The 14,101-nt window shown below is 43.5% G+C and overlaps 1 protein-coding gene across 6 annotated transcripts in view; it reads right to left on the bottom strand.

Moving 5' to 3' along the window:
- The window catches only part of syne1a (spectrin repeat containing, nuclear envelope 1a), a 132,844-nt gene that overhangs the window by 21,173 nt on the left and 97,570 nt on the right, over positions 1-14,101 (bottom strand). For 4 of the 6 annotated variants that reach the window (XM_042300843.1, XM_042300844.1, XM_042300846.1 and 1 more), the window contains 5 exons: positions 11,007-11,132; positions 6,928-7,083; positions 5,418-5,576; positions 5,054-5,220; positions 1,171-1,281 (listed from right to left, as the gene is read on the bottom strand). In XM_042300843.1, the coding sequence (XP_042156777.1) occupies positions 1,171-1,281; positions 5,054-5,220; positions 5,418-5,576; positions 6,928-7,083; positions 11,007-11,132 (719 nt within the window). The remainder of the gene's footprint in view (positions 1-1,170; positions 1,282-5,053; positions 5,221-5,417; positions 5,577-6,927; positions 7,084-11,006; positions 11,133-14,101) is intronic. The other 2 variants (XM_042300845.1, XM_042300847.1) reach the window with 1 other exon arrangement.

Here is a 14,101-nt window from a genome sequence, read left to right as displayed (position 1 = left end):
AGTCAACAACAGCTAGCCTACTCCGCCCACACTCTGCTAGTGCACAAAGCTCTGCAATACTGAAGTTCTCCAGTATCCAGCCGACAGCAGACAACTTCTTACACTATTATCCAAAACCAGTTATTTGATTAAGTAATTGCCCAATAGCGCAAACGAACATGCAAGCCAGATTCCAAACAACTCCAAACTCCAGTGTAATTTTCCAAGACAAAACAATTCCAGCACAATTCTCCAAGAAAAGCCTGCCTGTTGATATCGCAGTCACATTCCGGCAGATCCTCCGAGTCTTCGCTTGGGCATCCTGCCATGGTATCAGTCCCCAAGTCCAGAACCATGGGGGCAGGAATGTCCAAACTCAAAGCTAACGTCAATAAACAGTAACGTTATGGAGCTAGCTATGGTTTAAACTCCCTTCTCTATCTTCTGGGTGTCCCGAATGGGACTTTCCTTAGTCTAGCTAGTTTACCCCCTGTAGTGTCGGGAGAGGGGGGTTAACATGAGGGGGGGTGGCACACTAGTGTTACTTGTCAACTGCTCTCAAAGGTATTAAAAAAAGACAGCCCAAACGGCATGTGTGTGTGTGTGTGTGTGTGTGTGTCTGAGAGTGACAAGTGCTGCTGTTGCTATAAGAGGACTTACAGTCAGAGCCATGTGCCGCAGAGCAGGCAGACGGATGGAATGTCACACAGCAGGCGTGCACGGAGCCAGTGTGCACAGGAGATAAAAGTTCAAGAGTTTCTGTGAGAACTCCTGGAATGGGAAAAGTTTCTTCCCTTTTCAAGCACTCTTAAGTTATTAAACTACTAAATACTTTCTCCAACTGCTGAAAAACTCCACAAGTTGAGACAAAATGAAAGTATGTTTAAGGTTTTCTTATACTTCTGAGAAACTACTTGTGAGAAACTGACTCTGCTTTAAGTTTTCCTTGTGGAAAAAGGGACGGACAGAATAGAACAAGTCTGCAGCTGTCTCTGAGGTCACTTACTGCCCACACCCCCTCCTCTTCTCCCCTCCTCCCTCCATTCCATTCTCAGAGGGCAACAGACGGAGGAAGATAGAGGGAGGGAAAGAGAGAGGGGAACAGTTGGCTCAGCAAGAGGAAGGGGAAAGGGAGAGGAAGAGGAAGAGAAGAGGAAGGCATGAGAGCTCTTTTGCTCTCTTTCTTTTTACCTCTCTGTTGTCCGGACACCAAGACCAACAGGCCTAGTCACAGCTATTCTAGTCATGTGACTCACAGGCGTCCTCTCACTCAAGACTTCTCCACTAGGAGGAAGCGAATTGCTGTGAATTTACAGAACATCATATCACTTCCCACCCAAGCTGCACAGACCTAACACATCCACATGACCTATAGATGCGCACAGCATCATCATCATCATCATCATCATCATCATCACCACTCTTTTTGATATTTACTGAAACCCTCATATTAAAACACCAATAGCATTCACTGATTTCGGATAATGATTTACAACTTTTTATTTTAAAATCATGTTATTTAATTATTTAATTACACTCAGTGGCCAGTTTATTAGATACACCCATCTAGTACTGGGTCGGACCCCCCTTTGCCTTTAGAAGCGGCTGAATTCTTCGGGGCATGGAAACGTTGCTCATTTGGTATCAAGGGACCTAATGTGTGCCAGGAAAACATTCCCCACACCGTTACACCACCACCAGCCTGTACTGTTGACACCAGGCAGGATAGGGCCATGGATTCATGCTGTTTACGCCAAATCCTGACTCTGCCATCAGCATGACGCAACAGTAATCGAGATTCATCGGACCAGACAATGTTTTTCCACTCCTCAAATGTCCAGTGTTGGTCGAAGTAGAATGGCCCACTGGAGCCACTTCTTCTTGTTTTTAGTTGATAGGAGTGGAACCTGGTGTGGTCGTCTGCTGTAATAGCCCATCTGTGACAAGGACAGACGAGTTGTGCATTCCGAGAAGTCATTCTGCACACCACTGTTGTACTGCGCCATTATTTGCATATTTCTGGTCCACCTCTTAGCTTGCACGACTTCTCATCAACGAGCTGTTTTTGCCCACAAGACTGCCACTGACTGGATGTTTTTTGTTTGTTGCACCGTTCTCTGTAAACCCTAGACACTGTCGTGCGTGAAAACCCCCGGCTACCGGCCGTTTCTGAGATATTGGAAACGGCACACCTGGCATCAACGATCATACCATGCTCAAAGTCATTTAGGTGACTCGTTTAGCTCATTCTAACACTCAATCAAACAATACTGAATGCCTCAATTCTTCTCTGCCTGCTTTATATAGCAAGCCACTGCCACGTGACTCACTGTCTGTAGGAGTTAACCATTTTCATGAATGGGGTACCTAATAAACTGAGTGTATTGTACATGCCATAAGGCCTCATAAGGCCACACAGAGGGCCAGAGATAATTACAGACACCTGTGATAATCTGAAGTACCCTAAAAGGGCCACTAGATGCCTTGTGATAGATTACATAAAAATTCAGGTAGTTTATTGGTAAATTTTAAAAGTTTCCAGTACTATACCTTTCCATTTGCAACCCTAGGCTCTGTAGAATAAAATAAACATTTTAGCATATAATACAGGAAGGCAAATATTTATGTGTGTTTTTGGGAAGATGGATTTGGGGGGCAAGTGTTTAAATTGTGCAGAATTTAGTAATCATAATAAGAGTCTGGTAGCCAAAGTTGTGATGGTAACTATACTGTGAAGTGTCTTCTTAATATTTGAAGTCTTAAACTATGGTATGTTTTGATCAATTCTGTTTTGTCTTTTACATATAATTTTTTATGTCACTTATTGTTTATCCAAACCACATTTTCTCTGAGTATTGACATTTTAGACACTGGTGTATAACTGCCATTGTGGCAGTATTATGTCCATTCACATACCTGGCAGCAGGTTATCTTGCTTTAGTTTATCATCAACCATGCTGAGTTTAACAGAGACAAAACACAGTGATCACAGTGGTCTGACCAATCTGCTTCGACAGGGGGGCATGTTCTTTTCTCAATCGATGGCTCTCTCCCACTGCTATGTCAATGGACCATAGTGTGGTTGTTCATTTTATAATGTCTTTTTCACCTGTGCTCAATCATCATATGATTTCTCACCCTCCTCATGACTTCTGAGTGGCAGAATGTGATGTAAAGCCAACTCAGCAACTCTGTTCATTCCCTCCCCCCATAGGGATTTACAGTGCATAAAATGCACAACTTAATCTTTGACCATGATGACACTTTCCCTTTCTGACTGGTCTCCATTCTGTTTTCTGACTCTAGTCTCCATTCTGTTTTCTGACTCCCGAGTGGCGCAGCGGTCTAAGGCACTGCACCTCAGTGCTTGAGGCAGCACTACAGGCTGTATCACAACCGGACGCGATTGGGAGTCCCATAGGGTGGCGCACAATTGGCCCAGCGTCGTCCGGGTTTGGCCAGTGTAGGCTGTCATTGTAAATAAGAATTTGTTCTTAACTGACTTGACTAGTTAAATAAAGATAAAATCAAATCAAAAAATTAAAAGGGGGTGATGTTCACTCCTCTGCTTCCTGAAATTGACAACTAACTCCTTTGTTTTGCTGACCTTTAGGGAGAAATTGTTGTCATGACACCACAATGCCAGTTAACCTCCTCCCTATAGGCTGATTCATTGTTGTTGGTTATCAGGCCTACAACCATGGTGTCGTCAGCAAACTTGATGATAGAGTTGGGTGTTGTGCAAAGCCACACAGTCGTGAGTGAACAGGGAGTACAGCAGAGGGCTGAGGACACACCCCTGGGGGGCCGCTGTGTTGAGTCAGTGTGGAGGAGGTGTTGCTGCCAATCCTCACAGTCCAGGATCCAGTTGCAGAGAGTGGTATCCAGACCCAGGGTTCTGAGCTTGGTGTTGAGCTTGGAGGGAACAATAGTGTTGAATGTTGAACTGTAATCAATCAACAGTATTCTCACATAGGTGTTCCTCTTGTCCAGATGTGATATAGCCGTGTGAATAGTGATGGAAATGGCATCTTCCATGGATCTGTTGGAGTGGTAGGCAATTTGGACTGGGTCCAGTGTGCCTGGCATGCTGGCCTTGATGTGGGCAATGACCAGCCTCTCAAAGCACTTTACGATGACCGGGGTGAGTGCAACGGGGCATGTCAACTTGTCCTTCTTGGGGACTGGGACAATGGTGGCCTCCTTGAAACAGGTGTGGACTACAGCCTGGGACAGGTTTAATATGTCCAAAAAGACACCCGCCAGCTGGTCAGCACACACTCTGAGGATGCGGCCAGGGCTGCCATCTGGGCCGGCGGCTTTGAGAGTATTCACTCTTGATCCTCACGTCAGCCTCGGAGAGTATAAGCACCTAGTCATCCGGATCAACGAGTCTCTTTGGTGTTATCTGCCTCGAAGCGAGCATAGAATGTGTTAAACTCATCTGGGAGGGAGGCTTTGGTGGGCACCACACAGCTGGATTTGCCTTTGTACTCCGTGATAGTCCGTAGTCCTTGCCACATGTGTTGCGAGTCTGAGTTGTTGAACAGTAATTAAAGTTTGAGTCTGTATTGTCTTTTTGCATTCCAAATGGATTTACAGAGGTAGTACCTGCTCACCTTATACATGTAACACGCCACCGAGTCATCAGCGTTCGTTCTGCTGACAATGAATGCTGCAGTACAGGCTCTCAGCATTGTACGGATATCTCCGTTCATCCAGGGTTTTTGGTTGGGGTATGTCCGGATTGTTATTGTGGGAGGCACAATGATGGACAGGGCACAGTGAAGGCACAGTGAAGAAGACACAGTGATTTACCCAATAAATTACTGGGTGTTTATATATAGAGTGTGCAACTCTCTTTATTTTTTATTGCGTGCAGTTAATCGCTGTTAGCCAGAACCTCGACACATAATAACTTGTGTGTGTGTGGTACAACATCATCAACACATTTGGGAGTGGGACAACAGTAGACTAAAGAAAAAGTACTAAAATATATATTTTTTGTAAAGTGATCCTTTAACTTTAATCTTCCCACTCACCCACATTGCACCTAGATCCCCTTCATGCTCACCTAGCAGCGATGAGGTCCAGCAGGTGTTGCCAGCGCTCGCTGACCTTGCTGAGTTTGTGTTGTATCTCTGCAGCCTTGCTCTCATGGCTGGCCCTGGCCAAGCGCTCCCCCATCACCTGCAGCTGCTGCTTATTCTCCTGGGCCACACCAATCTCTTCCTGGTAGTCCTGGGAGAGGGGGATTGCAAAAAGAGGTCGTGAGAAGGTATGAGATCGAGATTGAGAGAGTGTGTGTGTCTGAGTGTGCGTGTGTGTGTGCGTGCGTGCGAGTGTGTGTATTGTTGTGTGTCTTGATCATGAAGATGTATGAATAAGTGTGTATTTATATGTTGTGTTTATGTCTTTGTGAGTGTGTGTGTTATCACCTTGCGCAGCTTCTCGATCATCTCTTGGATGCTGATGTCTCCATTCTGAGACACCTTGCTCTCCATCTGGGTGAGCCACTCACACAGGTCCTTGTTCTTCTCGTTAAACACTGCCCACTCATTCAGCTTCTCACTCACCTGCTGCCTGCGCAGGGACAGCTATGGAGGGGAGGAGGGGGGTGGGTATGGGGGGGGTCAGAGGAGGAGGGCGCAGAAGAAAAACAGACAATATCTGGAGTCAATAAAAACTCTTTGAAACAGCAACCACAAAGCGGGCCAAGCTCCCAGCCCTGTGCAGTTATCTATGCATATCCTCTCTGCCGGAACCTTACATTATCTCTAAGGCACAATGACACGGTGTGTGAGTGACGTCCGGAACATAAGCAATAGATATGCTTACTGAACACACAGCATATGGACTTCATCACAGTTAAGACACCACTGCTGTGTCTCTGTTCATTGTGCTAAAGAGCCATGCACAGTCAGACCAAGCTAACAATGTGTAACAAATATATAGCCCACTGTTAATTTTAGCATAATGTGTAATGATCTGGGCACAGACTGATTAAATAGTACTCTCAAAACACCAGTCTCAATGTCAACAGTGAAGAGGCGAGCGACTCTGGGATGCTGGCTTTCTAGGCAGAGTTCCTTTGTCCAGTGTCTGTGTTCTTTTGCCCATCTTAATCATTTATTTTTATTGGCCAGTCTGAGATATGGCTTTTTCTTTGCAACTCCGGCATCCCAGAGTCGCCTCTTCACTGTTGATATTGAGACTGGTGTTTTGCTGGTACTATTTAATGAAGCTGCCAGTTGAGGACTTGTGAGGCGTCTGTTTCTCAAACTAGACGCTAATGTACTTGTCCTCTTGCTCAGTTGTGCACCGGGTCCTCCCACTCCTCTTTCTATTCTGGTTAGGGCCTGTTTGTGCTGTTCTGTGAAGGGAGTAGTACACAGCGTTGTACAACATCTTCAGTTTCTTGACAATTTCTTGCATGGAATAGCCTTCATTTCTCAGAAAATGAATAGACTGACGAGTTTCAGAAGAATGGTCTTTGTTTCTGGCCATTTTGAGCATGTAATCAAAACGACAAATGCTGATGCTCCAGATACTCAACTAGCCTAAAGAAGGCCAGTTGTATTGCTTCTTTAATCAGACCAACAGTTTTCAGCTGTGCCAACATAATTGCAAAAGGGTTTTCTAATGATCAATTAGCCTTTTAAAATGATAAACTTGGATTAGCTAACACAACGTGGCATTGGAACACATGAGTGATGGTTGCTGATAATGGGCCTCTGTACACATATGTAGATATTTCATTTAAAAAATTCAATAGTCATTTACAACATTAACAAAGTCTACTGTATTTCTGATCAATTTGATGTTATTTTAATGGGCAGAAAATGTGCTTCTCTTTCAAAAACAAGGACATTTCTAAGTGACCCAAACTTTTGAACGGTAGTGTATATCCTCCCACTGTGTGTGTGTGTGCGCGCCAGGTATGTTTACCTGGTGACAGATCTCCTCCCACTGGCGCTGCAGAAGCTGGAGGCGGTCCTGCAGGACTGTGAGGTCATCAGCACTGACCACACCCTCCAGAGAATCCCTCAGCAGGAACAGAGAGGTGAGGTCATCAGTCCAGCCATCCACATTGCTTTCTAACTCCTACACCACACAGAGAGATGATGGGTTAGCGAAAAAGGATACACACACATAAAGGTAATCTAACACACTCCCGATACAGCTCTTCAACTACTTAACATTAATTGAAAGAGAGGTACACATGTCACGTCCTGACCATAGAAAGCTTCTATTTTCTGTGTTACAGTAGGTCAGGGCGTGACTGGGGGGTTGTTCTAGTTTATATTTTCTTATGTGGGGTTCTAGGTTTATTTTCTATGTTGGTGATTTGTATGATTCCCAATTAGAGGCAGCTGGTTATCGTTGTCTCTAATTGGGGATCATATTTAAGTAACATTTTTTCCACCTGTGGGTTATGGGATATTGTTTATGTTTAGTTGCCTGTTAGCACTGCATTGTTAGTCACATTTAGTTTATTCTTTATTTGTTTTGTCTTTGCTAAAGTTTCACTTTATTCTTTAATAAATATGTGGAACTCTACGTACGCTGCGCCTTGGTCCGTTTATAAAAAAGATTGTGACAACACACAAACACAATAAATTAAACTAATATAAATAAATGCAGAGTAGGGCTGGGCGATATGGCCAAAATATCATACATATCATGGTATTTTTCAAATTTTGACGGTATTTGATGGTATTTCATGTTTTTGATTAATAAAAGCTCTACATTTGCTTTATGAGTACTGCGTGTCCCTAGGGTGGCAACACATTTATTCTAAATTATTTCAATGGGTCTTTCTCCATTATGATTGTTTTATAATGTTCAATTCAACCTAAAGTAATTTCCTGCATTTCCATCCATTTCTGCATTTCCTGCACTCATTTCAGATCATTTCCACACTGCCACGATATGGACAGAAATACCAGGCCTTATATTTAACCAAATGTTGCAATTGCGATTTAGATCAAAACACTTGGGTGAACTTTTGGAATCATGTAAATATAATGTTTATTAGTGATGTTCTATGTTTCCTATGGGACCCTATACTCTTTGGCTACATTACATCTTTGCCTATTCCTCTTTGATTTAGAAGATACTGTTGCACAAACAACATGCTGATTTAGGCCTCCACCAGCACTGGTATCAGGCTGTATTAGCCAGCTACGTTTGCTCTGACTCAGTACTTTTATTAGCTAGTTAGCTAGCGATTAGCATTAGTGGCTAACACGATTTAGCTTAACTTGCTAAGAAAATACAAACTAGCTGTTTGCTGATGTAAGAAACACAAACTAATATTGTAATTATAGAATGCTTGTGAATTGAAATTGAGAACAACATCATTGTCATCAACATGTGCTGCATTGACCATGCAGACTGAACAAAAGTGTCTCGTGGTCGAGCAACAACAAATGCGCTCCTTGAGTGAAGGGCTGGGACTTGGTCTGTGTGGAAGCGGCGTGGAGAGAGAGCAGAGAGGGACGACTCAGGTAGCGGAGTAAACTATACAAATGGACGTTACACACTGCGTATCACATTTAACAAACCAAACATTCAAGTACCGTTATAGAAGGTAAAGTAAAAACCCAAATTGATCCGTGCATCAATACCGGTATATAGTAAAATATGGTAACCGCCCAGCCTTAATGCAGAGCTGAGCAAATCTTTTTGGGTTTGAGAAGATTGTAACAAAATATTATATAGACTAACTGAGCCTAGCAAACCTGAGCGTCACACAAGGCTAAAACAAGCTATCTAATCTGTTGTTTGAGCACCACTGCATCACCAGATGGTGTTGCGGGTGATGAGTCATAAAAGCCACAGAAAACACTAGGAGGACGCTTCTTAAAACGCTTCAGCTGAAAACATGACCAAGGCTAAATGAACCATAAAAAATTATGTATGTATGAAGCACAGCATCTTAAGGGCTAGCATTTCCTCTTAGATGGAAACATAACTAACAACATTATCTTACAGTGTTAAATCTTAGGTGTAAAACAGGGAAATCTAACATTGTATCAAACCTTAATTGCTAAGACTGAACACAAAAAATAGACAAGGACAGAATAAAAAATAAAATCTGTCTGAACCAAAACCAAAACAATACACAACACAAATATTAGCAACTAGGCTCACGTCTTCCTTGCCAGTGTGTCAGCTATTTACTAACAGTTTGTGTTGCAGGTGGATTACGTTAACTTATTACATAATATGAAATTGCCTAACACACACACACACACACACACACACACACACACACACACACACACACACACACACACACACACACACAAAGCACACACACAAAGCACACACACAAAGCACACACACACACACAAAGCTGATGCCCTGGCAGAGGCTAGCCATGCTACTGGCCCTTCCCCCTAAGGAGTAGAGGACATGTCATGTATGAAACATCACTGTGTGAGTACAGTGCACACAGCAAACAGAGCGTCACTGTGTGAGTACAGTGCACACAGCAAACAGAGCGTCACTGTGTGAGTACAGTGCACACAGCAAACAGAGCGTCACTGTGTGAGTACAGTGCACACAGCAAACAGAGCATCACTGTGTGAGTACAGTGCACACAGCAAACAGAGCGTCACTGTGTGAGTACAGTGCACACAGCAAACAGAGCGTCACTGTGTGAGTACAGTGCACACAGCAAACAGAGCGTCACTGTGTGAGTACAGTGCACACAGCAAACAGAGCTTCACTGTGTGAGTACAGTGCACACAGCAAACAGAGCGTCACTGTGTGAGTACAGTGCACACAGCAAACAGAGCGTCACTGTGTGAGTACAGTGCACACAGCAAACAGAGCGTCACTGTGTGAGTACAGTGCACACAGCAAACAGAGCGTCACTGTGTGAGTACAGTGCACACAGCAAACAGAGCTTCACTGTGTGAGTACAGTGCACACAGCAAACAGAGCGTCACTGTGTGAGTACAGTGCACACAGCAAACAGAGCTTCACTGTGTGAGTACAGTGCACACAGCAAACAGAGCGTCACTGTGTGAGTACAGTGCACACAGCAAACAGAGCTTCACTGTGTGAGTACAGTGCACACAGCAAACAGAGCTTCACTGTGTGAGTACAGTGCACACAGCAAACAGAGCGTCACTGTGTGAGTACAGTGCACACAGCAAACAGAGCTTCACTGTGTGAGTACAGTGCACACAGCAAACAGAGCTTCACTGTGTGAGTACAGTGCACACAGCAAACAGAGCGTCACTGTGTGAGTACAGTGCACACAGCAAACAGAGCTTCACTGTGTGAGTACAGTGCACACAGCAAACAGAGCTTCACTGTGTGAGTACAGTGCACACAGCAAACAGAGCGTCACTGTGTGAGTACAGTGCACACAGCAAACAGAGCGTCACTGTGTGAGTACAGTGCACACAGCAAACAGAGCTTCACTGTGTGAGTACAGTGCACACAGCAAACAGAGCTTCACTGTGTGAGTACAGTGCACACAGCAAACAGAGCGTCACTGTGTGAGTACAGTGCACACAGCAAACAGAGCGTCACTGTGTGAGTACAGTGCACACAGCAAACAGAGCGTCACTGTGTGAGTACAGTGCACACAGCAAACAGAGCGTCACTGTGTGAGTACAGTGCACACAGCAAACAGAGCGTCACTGTGTGAGTACAGTGCACACAGCAAACAGAGCTTCACTGTGTGAGTACAGTGCACACAGCAAACAGAGTGTGATCACAGTGTGTCTCCACAGATCAGAGATAGTCATAAAGCAGGGAACATGAAATACAACATGCAGTCCAAATCAGTCCTGCATTTTACATTTGTTTATTACTACATTGTGAAAACAAAGAGCTAGTTACACAGGCATCCCCAATATAACAACACCAAGCCAGTGATACCCAGCAGACACAATGTTGTAATGTGGAATCTGAGGAATACGTGTCACTGTGTCGAGATTCGAAAGACGGCTGGAGCACTCCAGGACAAATCCAGGAGTCTCTGTGTGTGTGTGTGTGTGTCTCACCTTGCAGCGGACTTGCTCAGAGTGCAGCTCCTCATGGTTGTCTGGTAGAGGCAGGGACAGCTTCCTCTTAAAGGCCCTCAGCTTCTCCAAAGACGCAGCTATGCCCTTCTCACAGCGGCCCCAGTCCTACACACACGAATACACACTCTTTAGAGATCGAGCACCGCACCTTCCAGTAGCTCTGATGCCACATACACTCTCAATGTCAACACACTCTCTCGCTCTCTCTGTCACCACTTGCCGGTGTTGCTGCTGTTACTGCGGATCTGTCTAGATTCAATAGCGCAGGAGTAGCAAAACAGTCTCCCTGCAGTAGCAGCAGTGATGGCGAGAGAGAGAGAGAGAGAGAGAGAGACGTAGAATACACAACCATCTATCAACATAGTTAACAGACTACTGAGCAGTGTAACAATACAGCTACAGGCACTGACTAGCAATACCCAGGGCTAGAGTGAGATGGTAGAATTACACAAGCCAGAGAACCAATGTCATTAAAAGAACAGATGTTGAATTCATGGCCATGGTCAGAGATAAAATAATACTTAGAGCCAGAAGCAAAAGTAATATTTGAAGAAGAACCATAATTCTCCAAAATAGAATAGCCGGAGCAGAGTACCTAGAGTGCCAGTGGCTAGCTATCTGTCTCAAGATCGAGTCATCACTCGAGGGATGGAGGGCGAGGGGAGAAGGAGGAGGAGGGAGAATATAGCCATCTTCCTTTACTAAAGCCTATAAACTGCGTCACATACACAAGCCCTCTTTAAAAAAAGACTGCTCTCTCAGCCCATGAAGTCTGCTTCTCTCCATGGCTTCATCTCTGATTATGTCTGAGTGACTGCACACTGCCTGGAGCCTGTCTCTGTGTGTATGTGTGTATGTGTGTGTGTGTGTGTGTGTGTATATGTGTGTGTGTGTATATGTGTGTATGTGTGACTGTGTTGCGTGCGTGCGTGTGTGTGTATGTGCATGTGCACGCGTGTGTGTATGTGTGTGTGTGTGAACTCGCGCACATACTTTTACACTGCTGACACTCACTCACTATCTGTCTGCTGTTCCTTTTTCTATTCCTGGCAGTGGTTAGGCTGCACTCTGGACAGCATGCATAATAGATGTGATCATTTGGTTTCACTGTCCTGCATTTTAAACCAGCCCTGCTCCTCATTAGTCTTCATACTGTATGTACTGAAGACCCCCAGGCCCTCTTTCATATGACCTTTATACTGCTGGCTGCATACAGGATCAGCTGCTAGCTTAGCATATGATGCTAATTCATATTCTGATCAAATAGAGAGGTTGAACTAACATGCATACCAATGCAATGTAGCAATATCATATATACATTGCATCCCAATGTGATGCAGCAATAGAGATCCATGCAATAGCATATCAGGTCAAATGTAAGCTCTGGTTCAAACTAGGTGATCCAAAAATAGACATACTCTGTCATCACACTGGCAATGGAGAGAAATAAACAATGGTGCTGGCTCCTGCTGAAGCAGACTAGCACCCGGACTGGTGATAAACTGCTACAACCCAATCATGCCTGGCAAGGAATCTACTGTACAGCATATGGTTTCAGTCTGGGTACATGGCAAGCACTTGGAAAGCTTAGTCACAGAACACTCAGATATAGAGATGTGTTGTGTAGAACAGACTTGATTCTTGATCATGTAAAATAGGCAATCAAGGCAATCTGGAAGGTGACAGAGGAATGTCTAAACATTACACCCAACTGAATAAACAACAATGTCCCATGCAGGCAGTTTGGTTATGTGTTGGTTGTGTGTTGGTTATTGGTTGAGTGTAGGTTGTGTGTTGGCTGTGGGTTAGTTGTGTGTTGGTTTTGTGTTGGTTGTGGTTTGTTGTATTTTGGTTGAGGTTTGGTGGTTTGTGTTGGTTGAGTGTTAGTTGTGGTTGGTTTTGTGTAGGTTGTGGTTTGTTGTATTTTGGTTGTGGTTTGGTGGTTTGTTGTTTGAGTGTTAGTTGTGGATGGGTGTTTTAAAAAAAAAAAATGTTTTTTTTTTTTTGCCAGGGGGGTAGATCAGCTTTAATATTGCAGATCGATTGTAGGTTCTATACATTTTTGAATAAATTCTAATCCCCCTTAGTTTTTTTTAAATTATAATTTTTATTTTCTCAAAACTTCCCCCCCCCTACCCTAATTGGAGTAAACTAACGGACAACTATACTTCTATTGCTACTTAGAGATATTTCGCTCATATAAGCAAATTCTGCTCTTTTTTATCTGAGCATGGCACTGTATTTTGAATACAAATCAATCTGGGTTTAGGCTAGGGCACTGCATTATCACAGTGACCACATTATTTGTTAATTATATAGTCAATGCTTTAGGCGTTAAAATGAATTGTGCTGCCTTGTTTGTGGACCTGTCAAAAGCGTTTGATACTGTTGATCATGCTATTTTATTGAACAAGTTGTCCTCGATTGCCCTGGGCTCTGACAACTGCTCTTGGTTTATTGATTAGTGTGTAGAAACTCAGGCCGTAATGATTGATGGGGTAAAATCAGAATTTATTGAAGTACATAAAGGTGTTCTGCAGGGGTCGATTCTAGGACCAGTTCTTTTCACTATTTCTATTTATATAGAAGTTTTATATTTTATATACACTGAACAAAAATATAAACGCAACATGCAACAATTTCAAAGATTTTACTGAGCTACAGTTCATAAAATGAAATCAGTCAATTGAAATAAATTCATGAGGCCATAATACAGTTGAAGTCGGATGTTTACATACACTTAGGTTGGAGTCATTAAGACTCATTTTTCAACCATTCCACAAATTTTCAACCACTCCACAAATGTCAAAACTATAGTTTGGGCAAATCGGTTAGGACATCTACTTTGTGCATGACACATGTCATTTTTCAAACAATTGTTTACAAACAGATTATATCACTTATCACTGTATCACAATTCCAGTGGGTCAGAAGTTTACATACACTATGTGCCTTTAAACAGCTTGGAAAATTCCAGAAAATGATGTCATGGTTTTAGAATCTTCTGATAGGCTAATTGACATCATTTGAGTGAATTGGAGATGTACCTGTGCATGTATTTCAAGGCCTACCTT

The sequence above is a fragment of the Oncorhynchus tshawytscha genome, linkage group LG18 (genome assembly GCF_018296145.1).
Source record: "Oncorhynchus tshawytscha isolate Ot180627B linkage group LG18, Otsh_v2.0, whole genome shotgun sequence".
Lineage (NCBI taxonomy): Eukaryota > Metazoa > Chordata > Actinopteri > Salmoniformes > Salmonidae > Oncorhynchus > Oncorhynchus tshawytscha.
Note: the sequence above shows the minus strand (reverse complement) of the source record. Positions and strands in the feature narration are given on the sequence as shown.